We start from the raw sequence: 20,273 nt of genomic DNA, 5'->3' as shown, positions 1-20,273 counted from the left end.
ATCCCAGGGTCCTGGGATAGAGCCCCTCATCGGGCTCTCTGCTTGGCAGGGAGCCTGCTTCCTCCTCTCTCTCTCTGCCTGCCTCTCTGCCTACTTGTGATCTCTCTCTCTGTCAAATAAATACAATCTTAAAAAACAAAACAGGGCGCCTGGGTGGCTCAGTGGGTTAAGCCGCTGCCTTCGGCTCAGGTCATGATCTCAGGGTCCTGGGATCGAGTCCCGCATCGGGCTCTCTGCTCAGCAGGGAGCCTGCTTCCTCCTCTCTCTCTGCCTTCCTCTCTGCCTACTTGTGATCTCTCTCTGTCGAATAAATAAATAAAATCTTAAAAAAAAAAAAAAAAAAAAAAAAAAAAAAAAAAAAAAAAAAAAAACCACAATGAGAAATCACTGCGTAGGGGCGCCTGGGTGGCTCAGTGGATTAAAGCCTCTGCCTTCGGCTCAGGTCATGATCCCAGGGTCCTGGAACTGAGCCCCACATGGGGCTCTCTGCTCTGTAGGGAGCCTGTTTCTCCCTCTCTCTGCCTGCCTCTATGCCTACTTGTGATCTCTCTGTCAAATAAATAAATAAAATATTTAAAAAAAAGAAAACAAGTGCTGATGAGGTGTAGAGAAAAGAGGGTTCCTGCACACTGCTGGTGGAAATGGAAACCTTAACAGTCATTATGGAAAACAGTATAGAAGATCACTACAAAACTAAAAATAAGATGATCACATGATCCAGCAATCCCACTTCTGGGTATCTATCCGAAGGAAATAAAATCAGAATCTTGAAGAGCTACAGTTGCACTCCCAAGTCCTTGCTGCATTATTTACAATCGCAAAGCATGGAAACAACCTAAAGAGCTGTCAAGCGTAAAAGGATAAAGAAAACGTCCACACGTGTCCCCGCGCGCACTAGCGCACACACACACAGCACGGACTAATATTCGGCTTTAAAAAACAATGAAATCGGGGCACCTGGGTGGCTCAGGGGGTTAAGCCTTTGCCTTCGGCTCGGGTCATGATCTCGGGGTCCTGGGATCAAGCCCCGCATCGGGCTCTCTGCTCAGCGAGGAGCCTGCTTTCTCCTCTCTCTCTGTCTGCCTCTCTGCCTACTTGTGATCTGTCAAATAAGTAAATAAAATCTTTAAATAAATAAATAAAATAAAAAACAATGAAATCTTCTTATTTGCAACAGTGTAGATGAACTGTTGGACATCATGCTAAGGAGAATAAGCCAGATACAGAAAGACAAATGTTGCATGATGTCACTTACATGTGTAATTTAAAAACGTGAATTTATAGAAGCAGAGAGCAGAACGGTGGTTACAAAGGGTAGGGCAGGGGGCGTGAAGGGAAATGGAGAGATGTTAGTGAAAGCATACAAAGTGCCAGATAGGCAGGATGAATAATTCAGAGAGCTAATGCACAGCATGGGGACTAGAGTTAACAATATGGTACTACGCACTTGAAATCTGCTAAGTAAACCTCACTTGTTCTCACACACAAAACGGTAACTATGTGAGGCGATGGACACGGTAACCAGCTTGACTGTGGTGATTTGATATGCAATGTATACCAATGTATATACAGCTTAAATACATACAATTTTTATTTGTGAATTATGCCTCAAGAAACCAGGAAGAATATTAAATGCAAAGAGCAAAATCCAAGCGATCTAAAGTAAGAGCTAAATTTGTTAAAGAAAAAAAAAAAAAGCAAATGTATTTACACTTCTGATTTGAGAGAAATTCACCAAACTATGCAAAGATTAGGATGGTAGGCAACAATTTTTTCTTTATACTTTTCTCTATTTTTAAAATTCCCAATGATGGTCATGTATTAACTTGTAATTAAAAAAAAAAAAATTTTTTTTTTTTTCGGTATTACCATCTGCCAGTATTATCGGTGGGACCCTTACCTAACCTACCCCCAACTTTTTTTTTTTTTTTAAAGATTTTATTTATTTATTTGAGAGAGCAAGCGCATGCAGACAGAGTGGCAGGAAGAGACAGAGAGAGAAGCAGGCTCCCTGCTGAGCAAGGAGCCCGATGTGGGACTCGATCTCAGGACCCCGAGATCATGACCTGAGCTGAAGGCAGCGGCTTAACCCACTGAGCCACCCAGGTGTCCCTAACCTACCCCCATCTTCATCTGAATCTATCATATCACGCCATGTCAAATGACACTTACGGAAGGGACTCTGAAACTTACTTCGTACACAAATCATAGAAACGAACATTTTTAAACTACAAGGAACCAGGAAGGTCAAACATAATTGCTCATTCGATTGTATTTGACTCAATTCAGTGTAAATAAACCAGTATTTACAAAACACCACTTATGGCTGAAGCCCTAAAAGTGAAAAATACTCAGTTCCAGAAAATACCGCCACTAGTCAGTCCTGACCAAACAGGAATACAGAAACCTCTCCTTCTACCGTGGGAAAGCCAGAGATCTGGGCACTCTGGGACAAACGCCCCATCTATTCTGTACCTCCTGTGCCAAAGTGCTCCAGCCAGCATCTGGGAACAGGGTAGGAGTGTGAGAGACTCAGCACTCAATTTCTTCCTCCAGACACTCTCCCAGAAGGAGCAGCAAGGTCTGTTTCCTGAAGACAGGATGGCAAAGCAAAAGGAGACAGGCAAGGAGGGGGTGCCAATGCAGAGTTAAAAGGCCAAATCAGACACAAGCAATGAAGATTTAATTACATTTTCAAAACCACCTTGTTCTTTTTTTTGGTAAAGTAATCTCTACAACCTACATGGGACTTGAACTCACAACCCTGAGATCAAGACTTGCGTGTTCCACCAACTCAGCCAGCCAGGCCCCCCCCCCCCACTATTTCTATTAGCACAGACATCGCAGTGATATTTGTCTGTTTCCCCAAGGATTTCAGGTTGCAAACACTTGACCTTGGAGCGGACTGTGCTAAGAGCTTCATCTACCACCACTCGATTCGTATCACAACACTACAAGGCAGGTGTTGATATGCCCATTTTATAGAGGATACGGAGGCTCAGAGTGTGCTTAAAATCATATTGTTAGTAGGCAACAAAGCCAGTATTCTAACTCAGGTGTGTTTAAACCCCAAACATGTGGTTTTGGCCACCTCATACCTTTTACAACCAAATAGACAGTATATCTTTTGTTCATTTTTAAATTTTTTTATTGTAGAACATTTCAAACCATCAACTCATCATCCACTTTGACCCTCTCTACTCCTCCACACCCCGATCTCTTCCAAACGGGATCTCATTCTAAATCAACTCGAATCCCAGATGTTCTGTCATTTCATCTGTTACTATTTCAGTGTATATCTGATAAGAGCTTCTTAAAAAAACATAACCATAATCACATGGTATGTTCTTAACCACAATAAACTGCTTATCAAGTTAATTAAGCAAGATTGTTCATCCATGAGAAGTCAAGTTTACAGGAACATAAAATACAGGACTGATCCCAGATACATATTTATACAGTGGGTCGTAAAAACTTGTAGTTTTTCCTGGCTTTCCTAGTAGACTTAGATAATCTGAAATCAGTGAAAACACAATTACAATCTCAAAAGTACTAACCCAAACAAGGAAATAAGTTATCAGTTTGATGATGATGATGATGAAACAATCTGAATTAATATAATTAACTTATTACAGAGGACCCAATTACAGAAAATGTGGCACCAGCAGATCATTCTGAATTATTTCAGTTTATTCTGAAAAGTTTGTCTTTATTTTCAATACACTGTCTGTAAACTTAAAACTTCATTTTAAGATTATCAAAATTCTAGGGGCGCCTGGATGGCGCAGTGGGTTAAAGCCTCTGCCTTTGGCTCAGGTCATGATCCCAGGGTCCTGGGATCGGGCCACACATCGGGCTTTCTGCTCAGTGGTGAGCCTGCTTCCCCCTCTCTCTCTGCCTGCCTCTCTGCCTACTTGTGATCTCTGTCTGTCAAATAAATAAATAAAATCTTTAAAAAAATCTTTTTTTAAAAAGGCAAAAAAATTTTATCAAAATTAAACCAGAAAGTTTATCAAAAAAAAAATATATATATATATATTTTAAAGATTTTATTTATTTAGCAGAGAGAGAGAGGGGGAGAGAGCAAGCACAGGCAGACAGAATGGCAGGCAGAGGCAGAGGGAGAAGCAGGCTCCCTGCTGAGCAAGGAGCCCGATGTGGGACTCGATCCCAGGACGCTGGGATCATGACCTGAGCCGAAGGCAGCTGCTTAACCAACTGAGCCACCCAGGCGTCCCATATCCAAAAAATATTTTTTAAATGTGCAGTTTCAGGTCATAATTATAGACGTGCTTTTTTTTCTCTTCTTCCTATTTTCTGTTTGCAAGCCACTTTATTTTTACCACCACAAATACGTTCTTAGCATCTAAGCGTATACACACACGCAGAAGTAAACTCTTCACAAAATAAGTTTTTCTAAAATATCTGACTTATAGAGAAAATCTGAAATTAAAAGGTAATAAACATGCTGAGATCTTGAACCTCACTAACAATCAACTTAAAATGAGAGGTCATCTTTCTCCTATCAGGTTAGTAGAAGTTATTAAGACTTACAGTGTGGGGTGTCGTGAAGTATGTGGGTAAGTGAACGCTGAACATTCTTATACGCTACTCGTGGAAGTGTGAACTGATGGAACCTTGTAGTTACAGGCTGTTTGGTACCTTCTATTTAAAATCATCCCATGCCTAGGAATCTACACCACAGAAATAGGAGAGCTGACACACCAAGATATATCTACAAGGATATTCAGAGCAGCTCTGGTTAGAACTAAAAGCAAGATCAATTATGAGTCCTCCTTACAACGAAATATTATTGTAGTGGTCTAAAAAAAGGATGTAGGCCCAGGTATACCAACATTTAAAAAATGTCTGCAAGAGAGGGGTGCCTGCGGCGCCTGGGTGGCTTAGTGGTTTAAGGGTCTGCCTTCAGCTCAGGTCATGATCATAGGGTCCTGCGACCCACCAAGCCCTGCTTTGGGCTCCCCGATCAGCCCAGAGCCTGCTTCTCCCTTTCCCTCTGCCCCTCCCACCACCAGCTCCTGCTTGCTCTCCCCCACTGGCGTGCTCATGCTAATAAATAAATACAATCCTTAAAATAAATAAGTAAATAAATAAATAGAGAGCGGGGCCTGGCTGGCTCAGTTGGTAAAGCAGAGAACACTTTATCTCAGGGTGGTGAATTTAAGCCCCATATTGTGCAGGGAGCCTACTCAAAAAAAAAAAAAAAAAAAAAAAAAAAAAAAGAGCTAAGATAATAAATGAAAAAGACAAGGACATTCATTCAACAAGTATTTACTGAGTACCTACAGGCACTGCTCTAGCTTTTTTTGAACGCAGCACTGAGCAGATGGAAAAAAAAGCCCGCCCTGTTGAGCTTATACTCTAGCGCAGAGAGCGGGTGAGAACACGCAGTAAAGACCGTGGTCTATCCGCCTGTGAGGAGTTCTGCAGACAAACAGTGCAGGGGAGGGAGAGGAGGAGCGGGATGGTGGGCCTCTGGGCCACTTAGAGGCAGGTGGTCCTGGAAAGCTTCACAGGGGGGGCACCTCCAGGCAGAGACAGGAGGGCAGTGTGAGCATGGCGGGGCGAACGGTGTTCCAGGCCACTGCACCGGCCCGGAGCTCGGCAGACGGAGGATGACGACAGAAGGCCAGTGTGGCTGCTCTTTGGCTTAAAAGTCACTGAAGACCTCTGCACAAAACCTGATCTTAGATTTTATACAATGTGATTACTCCAAAAAAAAAGACAAGAAAAAAGAAAGAAACCTCTAAGTGGGGAATGCGCCTATGAAGATCATTGATGTTCTGCGGAAAAATGACACAGAACCTAACCGAGGGGACCGGAGTGGAAAGGGCTCTTCAACATGCTTGTGGCTTTCTTGTATTAGTCAAGCTTCCGGATGAGCAAAAAGTAAAAAAAGTCACCTGTCCCATAAATACTACGCCGCCGTTTCAAGATGATTTATGAAAGGCGACTGTAGGGGCACCGTGGGTGGCTTAGTCGGTTAAGACCCTGCCTTCAGGTCTGGGTCCTGGGAGTGAGCCCTGTGTCCAGCTCCCTGCTCAGAGGGGAGTCTGCTTTTCCCTCTCCCTCTGCTCTCTCCCCCCAAATTGTGCTCTCTCTTTCTCTGAAATAAATAAACAAACAAACAAACAAATAAATAAATAAAATCTTAAAAAAAAAAAAAAAGATCCGCACATCAGGCTTCCTGTTCAACAGTGAATCTGCTTCTCTCTCTCTCTCTTCCTCTGCTCATTCTCTCAAATAAATGAAATCTTTTTTTAAAAATCTTAAAAAAGCAAACAAACAAGATTGGTTGGGTATTACTGAGCACTCACAAGCCCACTATCCAGATTCAGAGAATTCCTATTTTTACGAACATGCCAACAATACCTTCTCCACTAGTAAGTGCTCACTGGGGAAAAACTGGGACAGAGAGAGGCTTTCCTCCCCTCACCTAACACACACCTGCTGAACCCCCCCCCCACCGTGCCGGGCACTGTGCACCAAAGGACAGCCAGACCAGCCATCTCTCGGCCTCACGAGGCCTGCCGTCCTCCCAGCTACACAAAAGCAAAAGTACCAACAAATACGATTCACCCACTCTCTGGACTTATGAAATGTCTGCATTTTAGCTGCTTTGGATCCACAGGAAGGGAGGGTGGGAAGGAGGGAAGGAATGAAACCTCGGTGCAGAGAAGCACCTTCGTTCCTCTGTCTAACCCTAATCTCCCAAACCCCTCCCCATGCTCATGAACTGGCTGGGTGTGTTCTCACTTTTCCTTTTAAAATACTTTTGCTAATATAGTGAGTGCTGTGATGTGTGTAAGCCTGACAATTCAAAGACCTGTACCCCAGGGGCAAATAACACATATATGTTAATAAGAATAATTAATTAAAAAAAGAACAAAAAAACAAAAAAATAAGTAAAATGCTTTTAATAAACCAATCCATATCCATAAATACCACATAGTATCATTCTGTGTTTTAAAAATTTGGATATACTGTGTCATAACGTATAAGTATTTCTACAACTTGCATTTCCGGACACTGTGCTTTTTGAGGACATTTCTGTGTTGATACACTTAACACGCTCTAGTTCCTCATTTTACCTGCTTACAGTCCATCACACGTACATCACAATACAGGCAGTTCCAATCTACAATGGCTCGACTTAACAATATTTTGGCCTTACAATGGTACAAAAGTGATAAGCATTTAGTAGAAACCACACTTCAAATTTTGAACTCGGCTCTCTTCCCAGGCTGGAGGTGTGTGCGATCCTGCTGGGCAGTGGCAGCGAGCTGCTGCTCAGTCAACCCTGCGATCACAATGGAAACCAACCCCTACACTACAACCACTCTGTCACTTTCAGTACAGTATCCAATATACTACACAAGATATTCCGCACTTTATTATAAACGGGCCGCGTGTAAGGTGATTTTGCCCAGATGCAGGTGACTGTTAAGCACTCTAAGAGTTTAAAGCAGGCCAGGCTAAGCTCTGATGTTCGGTAGGTTAGGTGTATTAAATGCATTTTCAACTTCTGACATTTTCTTTTTTTTTTTTTTTTAAAGATTTTTATTTATTTGACAGAGAGAGAGAAATCACAAGTAGGCAGAGAGGCAGGCAGAGAGAGAGAGGGGAGGAAGCAGGCTCCCTGCGGAGCAGAGAGCCTGACATGGGGCTCGATCCCAGGACCCTGGGATCATGACCTGAGCCGAAGGCAGAGGCTTTAACCCACTGAGCCACCAGGCGCCCCAACTTCTGACATTTTCAACTTACAGTGGGTTTATCAGGACTCAACGGTGAGTCAAGGAAGATCTGTACATTCACTTCCCCATCCGTGTACATTCAGGTAATTTCCAATCTTTAGCCATCACAACGCTGTTACGAACATCACTGTACACATTTTCTTACAGATATTTGTGTGGGGATTGAGACTATATACATCTACATGTGAAAATTCTGGGACACGGAGTGCGCATACGTTCAGCTTACTAGAAATCACCAAACAATCTCCAAAGTATAGGAGTTTCCTTATATCTTCACTGAAATCTGCTGTTTCAGGTTCGCCCAGTCTCGGGAGAAACCCGTGCTGATGCTGGTCTAGCTGCTGCTACTTCATGAGTCTGAGCACCTTATCTGTTTAGTAGGCATTTGGGCTTTTCTTTAGCAAAATGCCTTTTTAGAGCCTCTACCACTTTCCTTTTGGATTTTTAATGTTCTTTATACATTCTGTCTCCTAAGCTTTGACTTTTATGTTACAGGTGTCTTCCCCAGTCTTTCACCTTTAATTGTGTAGTATCTTTTGCCCTTTTTTCCCCCCCAATTTTGAAGGACAAAACCTATCAATCTTTATTCCTGATAGTATTTTTATTGTTATTTTTTAAATTTTATTTATTTATTTGACAGAAATTGCAAGTAGGCAGAGAGGCAGGCGGAGTGGGGTGGGGGTGGGAAGCAGGCTCCCTGCTGAGCAGAGAGCCCGATGGAGGGCTCCATCCCAGGACCCTGAGACCATGACCTGAGCTGAAGGCAGAGGCTTTAACCCACTGAGCCAACCAGATACCCCAGTATTTTTATTTTTTTTTAAAGATTTTATTTATTTATTTGATAGACAGAGATCACAATTAGGTAGAGAGGCAGGTAGAGAGAGGAGGAAGCAGGCTCCCTGCTAAGCAGAGAGGCAGATGTGGGGCTCGATCCCAGGACTGGGGGATCATGACCCAAGCCGAAGGTAGAGGCTTTAACCCACTTAGCCACGGAAGCACCCCATTTCCTGATAGTATTTTTAAAATCTTTCTTTCTTTTTTAGAAACATCCTTCTCTATTCAAGGTCATAAAATAGTAATGATACATTATTCTAAAAGTTTAAGGGTTGCTTTCACATTTTGGTTTTTAATCTACCAGGAATATATATATATATATATATTTTTTTTTTTTAAGATTTTATTTATTTATTTGACAGAGATCACAAGTAGGCAGAGAGGCAGGCAGAGAGAGAGGAGGAAGCAGGCTCCCCGCCGAGCGGAGAGCCCGATGTGGGACTCGATCCCAGGACCCTGGGATCATGACCTAAGCCGAAGGCAGAGGCTTTAACCCACTGAGCCACCCAGGCGCCCCTACCAGGAATATATTTTTGTGTAAGGTAGTTCTCTAGTTCATTTTTTTTCTCCCCATATGGAAAGCCACCGGTCCTAAGACTATTTCAGAGCCATCTGTCCTAACTTCCACTGCTCTGTGGCGTCACCTCTATTACGCATCAAGATCTCATTAAAAGGTAATGCTTCCTACTCTGTCGGATTGATCTGATTCTCGCTACAGTATCATATGGCTTTATGCTCTGAAACCAAGTAAGGCAAGACCTCTCTTCTGTTTAGATGTGTGTTGGCTATTTCAGTTCTCCAAAAGGAGAACCAGGGGGCTTCTCGGGTGCTAGGGACATCCTATTTCTTGACCTGTGTTCAGTTAAAAGAAAATTCACCAAGCAGCACACTTATGGACTGAGAAACTGAATGACAGGCAGTGAGATGAGAGAGGAGGCCAGCTCACAGAGAGACAGGCTGCCCTGCTGAGACTGTGCGCTCCCTCCTAAGGGGAAGAGGGTGCCCCTAATGGGCAGAAAAGGGCAGTGACATAACTGGATTTGGTGTTTAGACAGGTCACTCCAGCTACAGAACAAATAAAAAAGTGGACTAATGCTGGGCCACCATCTAGAAGGAGACCACACTGGCCCACAAGGTAGAAGGATGGCCTGGACCTCACATTCACGGAATTCAGTGAGGACAAGTCATGGAAAGATTTTAGGCTTGAGAAAATGAGTAGCTGGTGGTCCCAGTTACCAACGAAAGATCATCTGGCGCAAGGGTAGACAGGTCTGGGGTGGCGGAGTGGAAGGACAAGTGGGTTTCCAACATGCAGAGACGCTTACAAGACAAATGGACGTAAATGGGGAGATGGGGCGCACGGATGGCTCAGTCGTTAAGCATCTGCCTTCGGCTCAGGTCATGATTGCAGGGTCCTGGGATCGAGCCCTGCATCAGGCTCCCTGCTTGGTGGGAAACCTGCTTTTCCTCTCCCACTCCCCCTGCTTCTGTTCCCTCTCTCACTGTCTCTCTCTCTCTCTCTCTCTGTGTCAAATAAATAAATAAAATCTTAAAAAAAAAAAAAAAAAAAGAAGTGGGGAGATGGATTTAGCTATCCAGAGCTTCAGGAGAAAGATCTGACCTGAACATGAAATAGGAAAAAACACTCATAATCCCTAAAGACAATTACTATTTTGGTGTATATTCTTCTTTTCTCCTCATCTTAATAATAGTTGTTTTGCACAGAAAATCCTCTTCTTCTAAAAATGAGAATATAGGGATGCCTGGGTGGCTCAGATGGTTAAGTGTCTGCCTTCAGCTGAGATCATGAACCCAAAGTCCTAGGATTGAGTCCCACTTCGGGCTCCTTGCTCAATGGGGAGCCTGCTTCTCCCTCTGCCTGCTGCTCCCCATGCTTGTCCTGCTCACTCTCACTCTCTCTGACAAATAAATAAATAAAATCCTTTTAAAAAATTAAAAAAATAAAAATAAATTAAAATGAGAATACAAAAAATGCTTCTGCCTTAACTTTGCCAACAATTTCACATTAAATTGCTTTCAAATATAAACAAGTGGAGGAAAGAGACTTCAATCTAATTGTTCTCATCAACTGAACTTAAGAGAACAAATACAGCAACACTTCATTGAGCCAGCCGAAGGTCATCTACCTGGCCGCTTCATTTTAAACAGATCACCACCTGGCAGTCCACAGATGGCATGGCCTATAAATGTGTCAGATTTGGCCAACATGTTAGTTTGTTTTTTAATCTCAAGTAGTTGCTAGCTAGTATCACCTAAACGCAGGAATTTCTATCATTTCTTGAGGGAACAAAAAGAGAACCACAAGATTCAGCATGTCTCGGCCACATTCCAATGCAGCAAAAGCAGAGAAGCAGCAGCCGTCTGCAGAAGCACGCGCTCTGCAGGTCACACTCCCTGGGGTCTCCTGGCGCTGGCACACATGGCTTCTACTTAGCTCTGACAGCATCCATGCCTGTGACCTCTGATGAAAACCAATATCAGATCTCAAAGGTACGCAAAAATGTCTTTTAGCAAAAGGCACGCGTGATCAGTCTCCCTACAGCAGAGAGAAACAAGGACACTACCATCGACCATTCGCTGCCTGCCCACTGCCGATGAGAGGAGCCGCTTCCCCACGGAGCTTAATATGCAAACTCTTGGCTCATTGTTTTCAGACAGCAACTCCCAAAAGGAATGAGGTCAAATTGACTCAATAAAGCAAAATTCTGACAGCTAACCTAACTGAAAAAAATACAAAACACAGAAGTCTGGGGTCCTGGCCATCTGGGCCCTCCTGAGTGACAGTCACTGAGGGCTGCTTGCCTGGCACGAGTGGGGAGATGGAAGGAGCCCCGATCCTGGGCTCAAATTCTGTCACCTCCACTTACAAAACCTGAGTTCTGTTTCCCTAACTCATAAAGCAGGGACGAAGACATTTATGTCAACAGGCTGCTACAAGGAGTCAGAGAATAAAAATATCCAACATCAGCACAGTCTCTAGGGTATATAGGATACTTTAATACCAAGTACCTAGGACCATCACTTGAAACAGATTCTGTAGGACACCTCGTTTCCAAGTGAGCCTAGAACATGTGAGTGGACCAGTGGTCTCAACCTTCCCCTGCACACAGCAGTCTCACATACTACAATTCTGGCAGCACACATAAGAGGGACGAAAGATTTAAAACAACACTGGAAGTACCAACAGCATCTGGCTCAGTGTCCTGTGTGCCCAGCTCTCTTCCTGTCTCACTCCGTGCTGCCTTGGCTGAGCTGTCGGCTGCCTTGACCAAGCTCTCTTCCATGCTCCCAAGGCCCAGGTATTGGGTCTGACCTCCCACAGCTGCGAGAGCATTCTGTATCCTTTCCTTTCCTCAGAAAGAGAGAAGAGAGAATCTTAAGCAGGTTCCATTGCCCAGCACTCAGCACGACACAGGGCTTAATCTCACAACCCTGAGATCATGACCTGAGCCCAAATCAAGAGCTGGATGCTTAAAACAACTTAGCCACCCAGGCACCCCTATTTCCCCTTCTAGACCAACCTGAGCAATACTCTGGGCAGACAAGGCTAACCACATGACTTTACATAATGACCACAGTTTTGGAGGCTGCCCAGGAAGGGTCTGAGGTTTACTAGGATAGACCAGCAAACAATCCATGGCCCTGGGATGAGGCACAGCACGGATTAGGAAGATCCTCTCTCAATTTCCCAAAACTTTTCAGATACTTTTGGGGGTGAGAGGGTGCCTCACAAAGCAGTTTGTGCAACAGGGCTACGGCCACTGATTTAAGGAAGATCCGCGGGGCGCCTGGGTGGCTCAGTGGGTTAAGCCACTGCCTTCGGCTCCTCTCTCTCTCTGCCTGCCTCTCTGCCTGCTTGTGATTTCTCTCTGTCATATAAATAAATAAAATCTTAAAAAAATAAATAAATAAATAGTACTTTTAAAAAAAAAAAGGAAGATCCGCCATGTGAGGCTGGTGGGATCAGGGGGCCGTGGGGTCTGCGTATTCCTGCAGAGAGGGATCTGATCTATCCGATTATGATCATCGCAGCATCACACCGCTACAGATGTCTCTAAAGGCTCTAAGGAAAAACTTTCTCTGTGTCCTCTGAGCTTCTGGTGGCTGCGGACAACCCATGGATCTGCTATGCGTGCAGATGCCTCACCCCGGTCTCTGCTTCTGCCTTCACATGGCCTTCTTCCTTCCTGGGTGCGTCTCTTCTTGTAAGGACACCAGTCATTTTGCAAGGAGGGCCCATCCCAATCCAGTATGACCTAATCTTCACTACTAACTTCTGCAAACAGCCTATTTCCAAATACGGCACATTCTGAGGTTCTGGGTAGATAATACTTTTGGAGGTACACTAGTCAATGCAGTAGATATCGATACAGAAATATCCATCTTCCTAATCATTCACACTGAAGTATTTAAATCTTAATTACCCGGTCCACATATGTCTTATCCTTCAACTAAAAAGGTGAAGGAAAAGAAAACCCACTAGCTGGTCCAGACAAGATTTTTTGACTCCAAGTGTTTTTCTACTAGTTAAAAAAGTAGCAAACTGCATATGAGGAAGACGAAAAAAGAAGAAACAAAATGTCTAACAGCAGCAGGGCAAGGGGCAGGGGCAATAAAAGTCGGGGGAAAAAAGACGAAACGATCAGCAGACTTTTCCAGGGCTACTATATGAAAAACTCTAGCAATCAGATATTTGATTCCTCTGCACTAGTATTTTCAGAAGAAAGCAAACTAGCACGTATGCCACCAAAGAGTCGTCACTTTTATAAGGGCCTGTTAGGTGCTCATACAGACATGCTGAAGACCGGATGCTTGATACACAGTTGTACTTAGAAGAAATCAGGGGTGCCTGGGTGGCTTGGTCAGTTAGGCATCTGCCTTCCGCTCAGGTGATGATCCCAGAACCTTGGGATTGAGCCCTGGAGCGGGCTCCCTGCTCAGTGGGGAGTTTGCTTCTCCCTCTGCCCCTCCCCCTGCTTGTGTGCACACGTACACTCTCTCTCTCGCTCACTCACTTTATCTTTCTCTCTCAAATAAATAAATAAAATCTGTAAAAAGAGAGAGAGAGAGATGAAACCCTGAAAGGTCCATGTAAGGAACCATTTGAAGCAAACACTGAGGTTAGGAGTCTTTTGAGCTCAAATGGCAGGTACTGGTGTTAAAATAACCTTCAAAGTGCTATAGACTATGCCACTTGGGTGCATAAAAGAAGGTAGGAAAAGGTATGAAAAATGACGAAGACCCAGATCAACCCATATGTTCTCATTATCCATGCCCAAACGAAAAGGAAACCTGCTGTGTTTTGGCCACCAATTACCTAGAGCAGCATGTGCTCAAGCCAAACAACAATGCTTCACTCCATTGGTTTAATAAGAGGAAAAGGAGTAATTCAGCTATGCTAATGGGTAATTACACAGGAGCTGCCCCTCACGTCCCACAAAATAAAGCAGTTCGATAATTATATCCCCAAACTTAATCCTTCCACCATGAATGTGAGTAGGAGGGTGGGAACGTATGTTTGCAATCTGAGGACAGATAGCCATCCTGCTCCTTTGCTCCCTTCCCAACCATGAAGCCACATTCACAGTATTATCTGGTCGTCCTCCTACAGCCTGGTAGGTGGTGGAAGAAGCATCTCCCTTCATAACCTCTGCCAGCCACCTAGATGCCACCCCCTCCTTCACCGCTACGTCTGTCCATCATTTGCCTTCTAAATAGCTAGTGGTCAGGGCACTCAGCTTGCTCAGTTGGTAGAGCTCTGAATCTGAATCTCAGGGTTGTGAGTTTGAGTTCATGTTGGGGGTAGAAATTACTTAAGAATAAAATCTTAAAAAACTTATCCTTAAAATTAAGAATAAAATCTTAAATTTAAAATAAATCTTATAAAAGAAAAAAAAAAAAAAAGCTAGTTGCCTGTACCCTCTTCTCCCTCCTCTGCACAATGCCCTACTTTAGGTCCTAATCTTGTACCTAAACCCCGTCTATCACTGGCTTATCACTTGCTTCCAGTCCTACCCTCCTGATCAACGGTCCACAGAAACCTATCTAAAATGTCAACTCAGTGCTGTGAAATGTGTAAACCTGGCGATTCACACACCTGTACCCCTGGGGATAAAAATGCACTATATGTTTATTTAAAAAATAATTAATTTTTAAAAAATGTCAACCTAGGGGCGCCTGGGTGGCTTAGCTGGTTAAACATCTGACTCTTGATTTCAGCTCAGGTCATGATCTTGGGGTCGTGAGACTGAACCCCACACTGGGCTCTGTACTGGGCATGAAGCCTGCTTGGGATTCTCTCTCTCCCTCTCCCCCTGCCCTGCCCCTGCTCACACACACACTCTCTCAAAACAATACAAAATAAGGGCGCCTGGGTGGCTCGGTGGGTTAAAGCCTCTGCTTCTGGCTCAGGTCATGATCCCAGGATCCTGGGATCGAGGCCCACATCAGGCTCTCTGCTCGGCAGGGAGCCTGCTTCTCGGTCTCTCTCTGCCTACCTCTCTGCCTACTTATGATCTTTGTCTGTGAAATAAAGAAATAAAAAATCTTTTAAAACAAAAACAAATATATATATATATAATAGGAAAAAAAAGAAAATGTAAACACAATCACTCCCAACCTAAAAAAACTTCAGTGGCTCCCTGAATGCTACAGACAGGATTCAAATGCCTTCACATACCATAATGGCCTACCTCTGTGCTTCACTCCTTATCGACCAACACCACGACAGTGGACTATTTCTTGCCGCCACACTCATGAGACTGCCCACTCTGACTGGACTATCTCTTTCCATATGCTTCTCTCAGCTAATTCCTCTTCCTAGCATGTAAAGTCTTGAGATTCAACTCAGATGCTACCTCTTACAGAAAATCTTCCCTGTCTTACACTCTTAGAAAATGTTCGGGATTTTGCCTTCCCCCACCTGACCCCCACCTACTTCAGGGCATGACTGTTAAAAACACAATGCTGTAACAAAGCTACTTGTTTCTGGGGCACAAAGCACATATCTGACAAAAACACAGTATCTAGAATATATAAAGAACTGTCAAAACTCAACAATAAAAAAACCCAATTAGAAAACAGGCCAAAGAGGGGCGCCTGGTTGGCTCAGTTGTTACAGCACGTTGACTCTTTTTTTTTTAAAGATTTTATTTATTTATTTGACAGAGAGAAATCACAAGTAGATGGAGAGGCAGGCAAAGAGAGAGAGAGGGAAGCAGGCTCTGCTGAGCAGGGAGCCCGATGCGGGACTCGATCCCAGGACTCTGAGATCATGACCTGAGCCGAAGGCAGCGGCTTAACCCACTGAGCCACCCAGGCACCCAGCACGTTGACTCTTGATCTCAGGGCGGTGAGTTCAAGCTCCACGTTGGGCAGAGAGTTTACTGAGAAAACAAACAACAACAAAACCCAGAACACAACTACTTGTTTCTGTGCCTGTCTCATTTTTGCATTTCTAGTGCCCCCCACATAGTAAGCATTTAATAAATGCGGAATGAATGGATTACTATTTGGTTGGTTCTACTACTCAGTGCTATGTTTTACTACTCATGTTATGTTTTACATAAACGTACCTAAGCCTTGTAACTACCCTGTGAGAGAATAAGCATCATTCCTACTTTACAGATGAGTAGCAAGTCGGAGTAGCAAATGAACACCAATCTCTCGTGCCTTCTCTTCCACACACAGTCCAACCCCACCCCACTCCTACACCCTGGCACATTCTTAGTCACGCTCCAGGTCTCCGCTTTAATGTCCCTTCTCCACGGAACTGTGCCATTATACCAAAAACCAAGGCAGGTTTCTCCTCACACAAAGCAAAATCCACACATCTCAGCACGACCTCCAGGCTCATGTGTACCTCCTCTGCCTGCCGCTCCCCATGCTTGTGCTCTCTGACAAATAAAATCTTAAAAAAAAAAAAAAAGAAGGAAGTCTATACTAGACTCAGAATATAGAGGGCCACATCTTGTTTGCTTTGCTGGTCTGAAACCCCCACTCTTGGATGGCCCGTGGGATCATGACTAACACAAGCAGTCTATGCTTCCTAAGCACAGGAGTGCCTAAGGAGTAACACTTGTTTGCACTTGATACTTTTCCTTTGTTTCCTGTGCCATATTTGAGAAATATAACAAGATCTACTACATGACAGACATATAACTTAATCAAGACGGTCCTATATTTTGACACCAGACAGCATAATTACAGATCAAATGCCTAACTGCTACGGTCTGAATGTATGTGTTGCCCCCAAATCCATGTGCTGAAATCCTAGTCCCCAAAGATAATGGTATTCGGAGGTAGGGGTTTTGGGGAGGAACTCATGTCATGAGGGCTGAGCCTTCATGAAAGGAATTAGTGTTCTGTAAGAGAAACCCCACAGAGATCCCTCACCCCTTTCACTGTAAAGGTACAGCAAGCAGACAGCATCTATAAGCCAGGAAAAGGGCCCTCAACAAAGCAAGAATCCCATATTGGAATCCCCAGCCTCCAGAAGTCTAAAAAATAAATTTATGTTGTTTATAAGCTACCCAATCTGCGGTATTGTTACAGCAGCCTGGAAAGACTAAAGACTAATAAACACAAAAGTGTAAGCCCTGGACATGAACATGACAGAAGATAGACAATCAGACACTATGTCTTCCAGTGCAAGAACACAGCACTAACTACAAAGCGGTCTTGCCAAAAGAATCAATCCCGAACATGATCAAGCCTCTAGTCCAATTAACAGTTAAAAGATAGAACACATTAAACTAGAAAACACATGTCCATGCAAAGACACACATGTGAATGTCTGTAGCAGTATTCACGATGGCCAACAAACGGGAAAAAAAAACCGCAAATATTATCATGCGGTGAATCAAGAAGAAAAAAATGCGGTCTCTCCACATAATGGAATAGTATTCAGTCACAAAAAAGGAATGGGTTACCAATACCTGGTACACATGGATGAACCTCAAAAGACCCAAAAGACCCCATATTGTGTGATTCCATGTATATGAAATATCCAGAAAGGGCAAATCTATAGAGTCAGAAAGGAGATTAGAGGTTGCCTGGAGCTGGGCGTGGGAATGGGAATGAACCACAAACCAGCCCAAGGGATCTTTTGGTGGGGATGAAAACGTTCTGCTGCTGGACTGTGGTGACAGTTGCTCAACTCAACAAATTTACTGAACTGTACACTTAAAATGGGTGAATTTCATGAAATGTAAACTGTATGTCAATAAGGTATTTTATGAAACGGAGCCTAGAGAAAGAGAAGGAATCTAGGGCACCTGGGTGGCTCAGTCAGCTAAATGTCTGACTCTTGATCTCAGGGCCGTGAGTTCAAGCTCTGTGTGAAGACAATCTAATGCTGCTGTTTTGAGGGGCTCCCTTCAGGTGACTTCTGTTTCCTTGGGGAAGAAGTCAGAATATTTAACAGCAAAGAAATCACTACAGTATTACTATGGAAGGACCACCATTATACTTATGAAATATGTACACAGATGAAAAACATTAAGAAATTTAGCACAACAGGAAGAAAGCAAGTACCAGAATTACACCAATTCAGTGTGTTTCTACCACTGAGGTCAATATATGTTTTTATCTCTACCAACACTGTCAGTATTTACCCAATGATTCTGACCACCTGACATTTTAATTCTAGAAATATAGAAAGAGCACTGGATTAGGAGCCAAGAGACATGGCCCACTGTGTCCTATTACTAGCTTTGTCTCTAATTTATAACCTATATGAATTCAGTTACTCTACATAATTTAAGGATCCTAACCTATAAAGTGAAAGGATTCTGAAAATCAGTTCTTAAGTTGGAGTCATAAGCCTTGCCACAGGGTAAATTTCAGTAGAATTAAAAAGTCCCAGAAATTCCCCAAGAATGTTTTGTCTACATTTCTACCTGCACTTCTCTGGGGAGAGGTTCTATATTTCAACAGATTCTCAAAAGGAGTCAAGGCTCACCTATCTCCCTGCACTTAAGAACCATTTTAATCAGGGTAATTTTTACTTACAAACAACAAAAGCTGAGAACCAAAAGTTGGTGCATGGGTCTGGCCAGGCCTTTTAATCTGCATTCTATATTCTTTAAATTCTACCTTCACAAAATACAATGCTCCATGGTTTGTTAAAGTGATGTGTTTTAGTAAGACGGACCTCCTATAATCCTACAACTTCTTAGAAAATTGTACATTTTGAAAAACACGTACAAGGCTTTGGGTCATAACGACTTACTTTTCTACTCCCCAAATATATTAACCTGCTGAACCACCTGGAGGCACGTTTTAGCCTTAGATGGCTGTTAGCTGTGAGTTACAAAGTAAGATCCAAAGGATCATTCTAGGCCTATCATAAATCTCTTCCCTAGGCAGACAACGACATGAGTGAGGGAGAAGAGGGCAGGCTCTCTCATCAGAAACACATTTTTAATGTTGGTTTTAAATTCTCGGTCGTGTATTTCCAGCAAGATTTGAAATTCCTCCTGGAGATTCCCGCTTTCATCAGTCCAGACGGCGCCCTAAGCCGCACCGGGAAACTGAGGCTAAGGCTGCGCCTACCTTCAAGGGGCGCAAGAGGATGAAAAGTGGACACCGCCGACAAGCGAAGTCGGGGATAAAAGTTAGAGGGGCAAAGGGAGGGGGAAGAGCTGGTCGCTCTCAGCTAGGAACCTAGGGAAGCCAGCAGGGACTGCAAGCGCGGCTTCCGCAATCTCGGGGATTAACGCCGCAGTTCAGCCCCTTCCCCTCTGAGGCTCAGCTCGAATCTTCCTGCCCCTTCCAGACGGCCCGAGGACCCCCGTCATTCCCACAGTTCCCAGAAGACCCCTCTCAGAGAGAGGCCGCGTCGGGGGCAAAAAGGGGTGAGGGCGATCGCTCAGAGACCCCCTCCACCGTGGGCCAAAGTTGCCCCCAGCCCAGGAGAGAGGCCTCGGCCTCCGCCCCTCGCCCGGCCCTGGCCGCCCCTGGCCGGCCCTGGCCGGCCTCACCTTGAGCGCCAGGTGGTGGACGCGGCCCAGGCCGGGCTGAGCCAGCAGCTGCAGCAGCCCCAGCAGTGGGAGCAGCCGGACGCCGGCGACCAGCGGAGGACAGCGGGAGCCCGAGGGGCCGACCGGCGCCGGGACGGCCATGTTGTTCCAGCATCACCAGCCGCTTCCTCTCCCGCCCACTTCCGGGGGCAAAGGGCGGCGACTCCCGGAAGGGCCTGGAAGAGGAGGTCGGCGACGGGCAGTGCGGTGCCTCAGGGGCTGTTTCCTGGGGCGTGAGGCCGGGGAAGTGGCCGAGGGGCCGAAAGTGGCTACCTTGGGGCCATTCAGTTTGGCCTCCGCTGTGAGGACTTTCGGTTTAGCCGGAAGGGGTGGAGCCCTTCCCGCGGCGGCGGCGGTGGTGGTGGTGGTGATGGGGGGGATGTTTGAGAAATTTGTGGCGGTTGCCGTGGCAACAGGGGCCGAGCCGGACGCTCCTCCCCCTCTCCGCTCGCGGGGCCTCTGGTCAGCCCCGCAGAGTTTTGCAAGCGACCTTGGGCCTGCGAGGCCGCGCCCGCAGGGGGATCCGCGTTCTCTGCGGGTGGGAAGTCTGACGCCGTGGCCGTGGCCGCAGCACCGTGCGCGGCCGATGAGCGGACCGGCTTCGGGAGCGGCGCTGAGTTCG

General features: G+C 44.8%; 1 protein-coding gene across 1 annotated transcript in view; it reads right to left on the bottom strand.

Annotated features, from left to right (window-relative positions):
• The window catches only part of GPR107 (G protein-coupled receptor 107), a 77,460-nt gene extending 57,493 nt beyond the window's left edge, over positions 1-19,967 (bottom strand). The window contains exon 1 of the mRNA XM_013058637.2: positions 19,613-19,967. Coding sequence (XP_012914091.1) covers positions 19,613-19,753 — 141 coding nt within the window. The 5' untranslated portion in view covers positions 19,754-19,967. The remainder of the gene's footprint in view (positions 1-19,612) is intronic.
• Between the last annotated feature and the right edge of the window lie 306 nt (positions 19,968-20,273).

This window comes from Mustela putorius, unplaced genomic scaffold, assembly GCF_011764305.1.
Source record: "Mustela putorius furo isolate JIRA1106 unplaced genomic scaffold, ASM1176430v1.1 tig00000596_pilon_pilon_pilon, whole genome shotgun sequence".
NCBI lineage: Eukaryota > Metazoa > Chordata > Mammalia > Carnivora > Mustelidae > Mustela > Mustela putorius.
The sequence above is the reverse complement of the archived record's forward strand: the minus strand, read 5'-3'. Positions and strand labels throughout refer to the sequence as shown.